The sequence below is a fragment of the Atta colombica genome, unplaced genomic scaffold (assembly GCF_001594045.1).
Source record: "Atta colombica isolate Treedump-2 unplaced genomic scaffold, Acol1.0 scaffold126, whole genome shotgun sequence".
Taxonomy (NCBI): domain Eukaryota; kingdom Metazoa; phylum Arthropoda; class Insecta; order Hymenoptera; family Formicidae; genus Atta; species Atta colombica.
The window spans coordinates 4,817,896-4,828,167 of NW_017259213.1; the positions used below are offsets into that span (position 1 = coordinate 4,817,896).

At 35.2% G+C, this 10,272-nt stretch overlaps 2 protein-coding genes across 3 annotated transcripts in view; one reads left to right on the forward strand and one right to left on the reverse strand.

Moving 5' to 3' along the window:
* LOC108684092 (ELAV-like protein 3) overlaps positions 1 to 10,272 on the forward strand; it is a 49,108-nt gene that overhangs the window by 5,987 nt on the left and 32,849 nt on the right. The window lies entirely within an intron of this gene.
* On the reverse strand, positions 513 to 7,550 carry LOC108684091 (cytosolic carboxypeptidase 6). The gene is made up of 7 exons (XM_018188168.1): positions 7,535 to 7,550; positions 3,849 to 4,213; positions 2,670 to 3,103; positions 2,319 to 2,522; positions 1,946 to 2,169; positions 1,489 to 1,684; positions 513 to 831 (listed from the first exon to the last, which is right to left on the reverse strand). Exons 1-7 carry the CDS (start codon positions 7,548 to 7,550, stop codon positions 513 to 515), a joined length of 1,758 nt encoding a protein of 585 aa, XP_018043657.1.

Genomic DNA, 10,272 nt, shown 5'->3' on the forward strand with positions numbered 1-10,272 from the left:
TATATATATATATATATATCAGAAGTTAGAAACATGCAATGTGAGATAAAGATTAATTAGAAATTATTTTTCTTTTCGAAAAAAGAAGCGAGAATAATGTAAGAGAATGTAAAATATTAATATTTGAAAGAATGAATATTGCATAACATGAAGAATAATATTGTGCACATTGATATTATTGAATTATTCGATATAAAAGAAACGGAAATTTCTTAATAATAAACCTAGCATTAACAATTGGCTAAAAGGCAGCATCCGAAATGCATTTCTCCGCATTTCTTTTCTCGTCGACAAGTCTTCTATTTCCGTCGCCAGAAGTAGTGCAATCGATGCGATGGTTCATCTATTCGATCACCTACATTCATGTGAACCAATATTGCTTAATGTTGTCACGAAGGCAATTTCCGTCTCGTATACAGAAAATAATAATGGCATACCGTGACATTTGATTTTCGTGTCCTTGGAGACGTTGGAGGATCGCGAAGGATCTCTCCTTAACCGAGACTAGATCGCTACCTGCGCGACTTGACGACCTTCTTGTATGGGACTGTCGGTCTGTTCTTGTTAGCTGCGAGCTCCAAACCGCCCCGCGTCAGCTGATTGAAATCGATAATGGTGAGCCGCGGCTCGGCGGGTCGCCCCGTCAGGGTCTGCACTCTGTCGAGCGGTGCCCCGGGGCTCCGGAACCTGTGGCTCGGGCTTTTGCACCCGCCGCCGACGCCCGTTCCAGTTTCACTCGCGATTCCGGTTCCGGGCTGTTGTCCCATCCGCGTACTACTCATCGATCGGTAACGAGCGCTCGGGAGCTGCTCAGGTTTCTCCCGGAAGTACCTGACGATTTGACCCGAGATTAGCCGAGTTTAATTTACCTCGGTAAATAATATGCATCGTCCTGAGCTCTAAACTAATGTTTTACGTTTTCAAGAGGATCTTTGCGTCTAGGGAATTCTTTAGTTTAATAGAACTATCTCTGTTGATCTTATTAAAGTAGTTGATCCTCATGCGAAAGTTTGTCCATACTCGAGAGAGCAGATTATTGCAATAAATCAATATTGAAATGATATTCCTTCTTCTTAATTTTATCTTTAATCCTACAAGCAACTGATTATATTTGGACAAAGTGAAAATTGGACAATCCCTGTAAGCACACAATATTCCTAGAATGTTATTTGAATATTATTTACTCATTTTAATATTCATGTAATATTCTAAGAATATTGTGTCTTATAGAGATTGAACAATCTATATGATTGGTATGATAAAGTTCTAAATTGTAGATAAAAAGCTTTGAACCTTTATCTTCCAATTGCAAAAGTTTACTTGCATTTTGTGCACTTTAGAACTTAGGTGTAGTTTCCATATCTATAATACTTGAGGATTAATAAGTACAAATTAATCTATGTTAAAAGTCTCCATGTAAAAGTTTGGGACATTTAGAGTGATCTATATGCGATACATCTATATGCGAAAAAAAATGAAAATAATTACTCGTAGATGCTGGCAAGATGCAAAGTTGCCGGAATTCGGACTGTTCTTGGTTTGGGCTCCCTTGGAAGACGATGTTTCTGCCGAGATTGACGCGCTCGTCTGCTCGATGGTTGATCGGGAAGCCCCGACGGGATAAGCCCAGTGAGCTTGTAATATTCTAGAAAAACGCGTGCCAGATTGCGACCCAGTCTGTAATCTGAATTCGACTCCGACCGTTAAGGGTTCAACTTTCTCTTGATCTAAATCTACATTCAAATTTTGACGCATGTATAATTAATAATATCAAAATTCTTAACAAGATTTCAACAATTTTAATTTTGGTATTTACGTAGCAATATTAATTTTGCGTGGAGAGAAAGAGAGAGAGAGAGAGAGAGAGAGAGAGAGAGAGAGAGAGAGAGATTTTATATTATAATTTTATATTATAATGTGATTATAAAATGATCGTGAAGGATACATCCTTCTTCCGTGTACGGCATTATACCCGGTATTCCCTTTTTGTTGTAACCATACATAGAAACCTCGATACTGTAGCAATTGACATGTTCCTTTAGGATAGAGCATAGATAACGGCGGGCAGTTCCGGCTTTGTTGTGATCTTGATTATACATAGTGTTGCCCAATTCATAGTCCTCCGCATGCTGAGCTAACAATTTCGGCAGGACAATGTGCCTCTCGTACCTGAGGGGCTGGCAGCCATGAGTCAGATTAGGTTACAAGCGCGATTAACGTTAGATTTCTATTCTCTCACTTCACGGTAGAATAGTCCGATTTCTTTCAAATTTCGCTTAACGGAGTATTTCAGATTATTTGAAATTAATTAGAGTTACCTGTAGACATCTTCGTATGTATTTCCGTAGACGAAGACGCCCGTGGCATTGGTGTGAGCGTGTAAATCCAGCACGCAATCCAATGGTGTCTGTGCGTTTTTATCGAGCGATTTTAACATCGCTCTAGTCGCGAACAAGGTAGGGTGAATCCATTCAGAAATGCAGTTCCAAGATCGATTCAGATCTAATCCCATCACGGTAGATCTTAGCGTGTAAAATGATTGAATATTATTTTCTCATTTACGATGAGAAGAACGTTCGCGGAAACAGCAAACTTATTTATTCGATTTTCAATTTGAGTTTTTATTTGTTATTAGTTTATTACGTCTATTAATTTCTTCCTGTTCTCACCTGTAATTTCCGAGAAAGGCACCGTCAGGGTTCAGCATCGGCACTATCTTGAAGATGACGTATTCTCTTAGAACTTGAGCGATAGGATGCGCACTGACTAAGAAATCCATCAAACCCTGACACACGAAGGAGGACGGTGACTCACCGGGGTGAACTCTAGCGAGGACGACGACCACTTTTCTAGATCGTTCCACGTCTTCGAGGTCGGAAGTTATAGTCACGAGCTCTACATTCCTCTTTTGGATCGACTCAGCCAACGTCTCTCGCTTCGTATATAATAATCTACTACATAAGTTGTCGAGATGCACCATGTAACGCGTGTACGAGTATGGATACGTTAGAGCGAATTGATAAACATCATCTTCACGGTCGAACGCAAAAGCGAAGCTCAGTACATAGTGATTTTGATGCTGCGCAGATCTGTAATAGAATACCTGTAACATGGAGCAGAAATGCTTCTTTTATTACTAATGAAATTGATAAAAATATAAACAGATTAATAATGCGAATTATAATGTAAATATCAAGAGAAAGTTTAGTTACTTTCTTTAGTTACTAGTAAAAGAGTGATTTATGTCAAAATTATATTTTATAATATATTACTTCATTTTATGACGATATTGATTGATCAAATTTAGCTGTCAGCTATAGGCAACGTGATAATCATCAAACGACTCACGATGCTGATAATTCTAATTTAAAGACTACTGCTTGATGGAGTAATTGGATATTGAAAGAACCCTGGCACAGTTTCTCTAGATTTAACATGAAGATACTTCTAATAAATTGAAATGTCTGCGTCTCTCAATCATGCGATAGATACAATTGATTAGATTTGTTAGATTGATATACATACATTTGCAAATTGAAATTGTAAATTTAGGATAGTGAATTAAATAATCGGGACAAAATATTTTTTTAAAATTACTTTTCTATTAGTTTCTAACAAATTTAATAATTTTTACCGAAGAAGATTCAAACATTATTCTTCGTCATCATTTTTCGTTTGAAGCTAAATAAATATATTATGTAATAATATATTATGTAATAATACATGTAATTAAAAATTCATAAATTACTATAGATGTAGGACTCATGTCAAAATAATCATTGACTTTCGACGAAAATAATCATTTTATAGATTTTTCGAGATAGACTATTTCGAAAATAATCACTCACCTGTTCTCGTGGTATCCTCTGCCATTTCGGTCTAGTACTGCTCTTCACTAACGGCGTCATTCCCTGTCGAAAGAGATTAGCGCTCTTAGAAATGTTTACGATGTTGAATATCACTCGTTGATCTATCTTCACGTTGTCTACGGTGAAGTTAAACCACAAGCGTAATCTGGGACCACAAGTGTCAGGTCTAATAAAGAGATCGTATTCGAATTCAGAGATCAAGTCCACTCTGCCGAGATTGCCGGTTTCAAAGGTCGCATCAAAGCAAATATGGCCCTTCTTAGCTTTACCGCTGTGGCCAGGTGGTCGCATCACCAATTTGTTTACGTTGCCCAGACCACCCTCGACATCACTATCTTCACTCTCTGTAAACAGCGTAAACAGGTCCAATAAAATGATTAAACAAGAAAGATAAACATTTTTTAAATATATTTTTTAAATGTGCTTTTATCGATAATTTCACTCTATAAGAGAAAAAAAAAGATAACGTTGCCAATATTATTTCACGATCGATTCGTGATTTTTAAATAATTTGACGTATAGCAATGAAATATTGGTTTATTCATGTGAGTCATCAAGTGGAACGATGAAGGATGTCTGACCGGCACGCTGATAAAGACTGGTGTGCTCCAAGGGATCTCGTCCCTCGCAAGAGAAGACCATGACTTGTCAAATGACACGGAACGATCTATCGACAAAGCAACATTATCGGGCACTATCGGTAAACGACTGTGTCTTCTGAACGATATGACGAGAGAGCAAGCATAGAGCAAACGACCTATCGGACGGAAGACAATGAGAGACTGACGGCTTTGTGAAACTGGTTCTACATCGTGGAACGTGTTACCGCCTACGTGATAAGAACAGAACCTCCCGATTTTGCTGTACGCTCGTGTCCGCCTTCGTGGAATCTCGCCTGATTCGCAATCTCGCGTGAACGAGTCCGTGCAAGAGAAATGGGAATCGGCTCGTGATGAGAACTCGCGTGGCTGTCAGGCGTCAAAGATCTCGTACGTGCGATCGCTAAACAGTCTGATTTCTCCCTCGCCCACATCGAAATCCAGGCTAAACCGAGAAAACTCGTTTGCGGTCACGAGATCCGAGCTCATTCGGGGCAAGCTCGGAAGTCAACTTTGCTCTCTGATTGATTCGATTCAACAGATGCTGAGATTAGAACACACGGAGTGTGATTGAGAGGCTTGACGAAAGTTGTGATAGTTTTACACGAATTACGGAATTGACGATCGAGATATAATGATACTCAGGTCATTCCTTATCTGGAGGTCGATTAGCTGTGAGTAATATGTATTCTGAGAATCGTCACGTTCACCTATCATGTATATTTTTCGTTATATATATGATCGAATTTTTATAAATGAAATTTTTATAAATGAAATTACACAAGACGAAATCTTTTTTACTTCATTGTATAATTATTTACTAGACATTTATTGAATTTTTAATCGATTATATTTTTAATCGAAAATAATAAAAAAAGTTATATTATAAAATTCTTTTTCTAATAACAATTCAATTAAATTATTTACACAAATCAATTGGAAATAAATTTTCCAACAAAAGATGTCATAAATCAACTATATAAGAATATATGATTACATATTATGATTATATATATTGATTATATTATCGTTGGAAGTAAAGCAATAAAATTATAAAGAATATTTTTATGGTTTGATAAAAAGATATGTATTTTGTATAAAAATAAAAATTATAAAAAAATAGACGATTCAAGATGCTTCAATCATATTGTATACAAGATAAAATTCTATAAAACCGATTTTTATCAAGTTCTTCATGGAAACCCTGCCTTTATCACAATTCATTTGGTATAGCAATAGTTACAGATCTAAATCCAGATCACTCGATATCTATTTCTATCGCATCCGCTACTCGACGACGCAAATGTCGTATTTTATGGCTCTAAAGACACTATAGACCTCCGCTGTAGAAGAAAGGTATACTAACTTTACATCAAGATACGTATAGTTGGATCCATCAATGATTCAACGCGCGGAAACAAAAGAGTTGCACTTTGTCTTTTCAAGAAACGTTGAATGTCTTGTCTAGCCATTGTCTATCTATAGTAACACATATGATGTTCGAACTAACGTAAAATATCGATTATTTGTGATATTTTAGAATAAAGTTTAATTTAACTAATGCCTATGATTAACTAAATGAATATCGATTAATATTCTAAGTAATTTAATGCTTTATAGAATAATAAACTTTAATAATTAAAATTATATGTTTATCAATAGTTTATGGATCTGTTTAATTACATTAATGATTACTGTGACTGGAATTTACACTATAACATTTATAATTGAATTAGAATGTTATTTATCATTGCATTTTTGCATATATTTAAGAGATTAAATGATACTTTTATAAATAAATAAATTCTCTATTTTTTCTCTATTTTATATTAGATGTTAAAAAAATTTTTAATTAATTACTCTGTTTATATAATATTCATTATTTATTCGTTTGATAAACTATAAATATAACACATAAATTATGTTTTTGTTTATAGTAACGTAACATTAGTTTATAAAAAAATAGAATTTTTTAAATTTTCGGAAGTAAACGACTATTTACACATTTCATCGTGATTACGTTAAATAAATATTGCGAAATTCTTAGAACGGAAAATCGAACGACGAGAATGGCGCCCAGAAAGTGCAATTAAAAATGAAAAAAAATAGAAAGCTTGGAAAACGACGAAGAAAGAAAAGAATAACAGAGAAAAAAAGAAAATTGTGGATATATATATATATATATATATATACATCGGCAAACTCACGTTAAATTTTCCACAATTTCTGTTATACATTTGGGAAAAATAACAACGACCATTTTTTACACTCCGTCCTGCTTTAATTGCTGCTGCAATAATATTGTTGTGAGGTGGGGAATTGGAAATTAATAAGATGTTGGAAATACAGATTGTTAAATTATTTTACATTACTAAAATACAACTTACTTTTTGATAATAAAAATAACTATTGCGATCGTGAACTTTAATAAATAATTAATTGCAAGAAAAAAAAGTAATAAATAATATTAATATTATAACTTAAATTTTCTGAACAAGATCAGGCATTATTGTTTTCTCAGGAATATCAATAATAATTAATAATTAATTTCAAATGATCAATGTCACGAAATAAAGAAAAATAATAAGAGAAAAACATCGTTTGTGCTCAGCGGAAATTGACTTTGCGACATACAATTCCACAACATCCCTAAATCACATGCATACTTTATCAAGTAAAACGCGTTCAATTAACTAACTTTCATGTTTTCGATTTCGCGTGCGCGAAGTGGTTCGAAAAAGCCGTCAATTGTTACGTCTTTAGAATTACCTCGATCATTCCAGCCAAGTGATTGACAACCTGTGTTGGTGTTCGCCTACGTCTCCCGAGTGGAGTTTCGAGGTAGTGCGAGATGGGAAATGTCAGGGTGCAATCAGCAAGCGCGTGATGATCCTCGCGTGACCCCTCGCAAAGTGGATTCGATCGATTTGACGGATCGCGAGCGAGATCCATCGAGAACGTGTGCGGACGCGTGACAGGTCGGCGATAGCGCGTGCAGTCACGAATGAGTCCCGTGAATCCCGCTTTGAAGACAACGTATAAAGAGCATGCATGTATAATACATACCGGTATCCTCGGACATGACGGCGAGACACGACGGGACTTGTTCCGAACTGGACCATGCGAACAGCGACTTTGCTTACTGGGCGACATCGTCGCCGAGTCCATCCTGGTTTCCTTGGTTTGTTGAATCGATATGCAATATGCGTCTCGAGCAACGCGGTTATCTTGTACCGCAAACTGTTTCAGATAAGTTGGTAGATGACACGAACTTGTTCGTTGTACAGGAATAAATAAAAATACTTATCTCCGAAGTCTACTTTGGAACGAATTGAACTTGCGGTGCAATGACCTTTTTTATTTATAGTAGCATATGCTGATGTATATTTTTGAATTCTGTTCATCTATAAAATGAAATTATCTCGTTGCGAATAGAGAGCGCAAATATCTGAATATTTAAAGGATGATGTTCTTAATTTATTGTCAGCCTTGTGTTTTAAAAACGAAAACTGTATTTGACATCCGAGTCTTATGTAGGCGTGTAGACTTATCGCGTGACCATTATTATCTGATTCTCTAACTGTAACTATAATGAATTTTTCGAATCGATAACACAACAACTAGAAATTCTCCAAAATAAGAATCTTAATTTTGGAGATCAAAGATTTTGCCCCAGGTGTAATTGTTCTTTATAGTATCCAATTGTATAGTTAATTAGATTGTTACTCAACACTGAAAATTAAAATTTTACGTAGCCGTTCAAACAGACGCTAGTTAGCAGCCAATCACGTTATTTCCAACAAGATCCCGAGCATCGTCCATTTTTCCCTGTTATTTCACTAATTGGCGTACTTATATAATTCTTCGAAAGAAGAAACGAGCGAGAAGGGTGGATACGTAATTGTATCGCATTCTCATAAGAAACATAATACATTTGAAATTTTTTGAATTTCATGTTATGTTCTGAATATATTAGGCTTCAATATTGGAAAAAAAACGATATAATTTCAATTCAAATAGAAAATAGAAAAGAATTGAAAATGAGAGAAATGATACAAATAAAAATAGGAGTAATTTTTTGTGCTTCTTATAATATAACATTATTAACAAATTAATATCTACATTACTTTTAAAATTTGAAATTTGAAATAAGCAATTTGTGATTAGTTCTATTTGACTTATATTTAATACTGTCGTTTAATTTTAAAATACAATTTCTTTTTCTCTTTCCTGAATAATTTAATACTTTTTCACTTACGTCACTTTTCTTGCGGAGATGTGATCTTTGAAACACGTATGCAGTCTTATTCTTAGATCCAAGCAATGCTTAATGTATCCGATAAACGCGCTTGCAATATGGCCGATAAGGTGTGCGATGATATCTATCCTCGGCTAAATTGCGCTTTAGAATGATAACTTGAGATTAAAGAAAAGGAAGAAAGAAGGAGAACGTGGGTGGACGTAAGATCTTTCAAAACATTTCCACAATTTTCACGAGCAAAATGACGACTTGGTCACTTATTTGTCCTTTTGTCGTCGTCTTATAATGAATTTTAAAAAATCGATATAGAGTAAATGAATTGAGACGCGAGGCGGATGCCACGTATAAAGCAAGTTCTCTAAAATTTTTAGAATAAAAGATCACTCTCCAAAATTGAAAATTGGGCCACTCCTTTTCTAAACTGGCTCAATTTTCACTCTTTAGAATGAAATTTCACTCCAAAGAATTTAGAGAGGATGCAACTTATATGAGAATAATAAGAATAATCTGTTGCTGGTATTGATATAATTTTAATATATCAATCATGATGAAGAATGGATATCTTAAATAAATGATTGATACTGAATCATATAACAATGATAAAATAATATATTGCGCTCTGCGATATCAAATATAATATAATAAAATAACCTATTATATGACTTATCTAAGCTTTATGATTTTTTCTGGATTTAATTTTTTGTTAGATCCAAAATTAAAAACTGGTGAAGATTCAAAATGGTAGAAATATTTGATATATTTTTAAAAAATATGAGACATTTTCAAATATTTACACGATTGTAGTGAAGATTTTAAGAAAAAGCTTTTAGATCATATTAAGACACTTTATAACAGTATTATAACATTGAATTACTTTATCTTCTATTTTTCTAATATTTTTCTTACGAAAAAGAGAAGAGCATCTATTTAAATTGTATTGGATACTTATTTACAAACACTAGATATAGTATATTGAGTATACTGGACAAGGTTCGATTATCTCGTTCATATAATGATCTGGTCTTCTACTTTGTTCTTGATTTTCTACAAAACTATATATAATAATCGCGAAAATCGAAATAGGTTACGATGCAACGAATTTCCAAAGATAGGATGCAAATTAAATGATACAAAGAGGAATAAAAAGACTAAAAGACGAATGGGGAATAATTCTGTATAAACATCGCGCTGCAGGATCCGGTAAACCAATTTCCCTCGGAGGATATTTTTCTGGATGTCGGTTAGTGGTGGTGGTGGTGATGGTAGTGACGGTAGTTGGTGGTGGCGCGCGTTCCCTGGTGAATGCCCTCCTCCCCCGGGCTTTGGCTGGGACCTCCGGATGAAACCCCCCTTTTGGCCGTCTCTCCGCATCCTGTTCTGCACCCCTTCCATTACTCTGTGGGAGTACTGGGTGCGCAAAACGAGTGGGAAGAGGGACGAGCGTGGAACTACACGAGAGAGAGTGAATGACTGCGAGAACGCGAAGAGATCGATATTCGAAAGACCCCTCCCCCTCGGTGTCTCCCCCCCCCCCCCCCTGCAA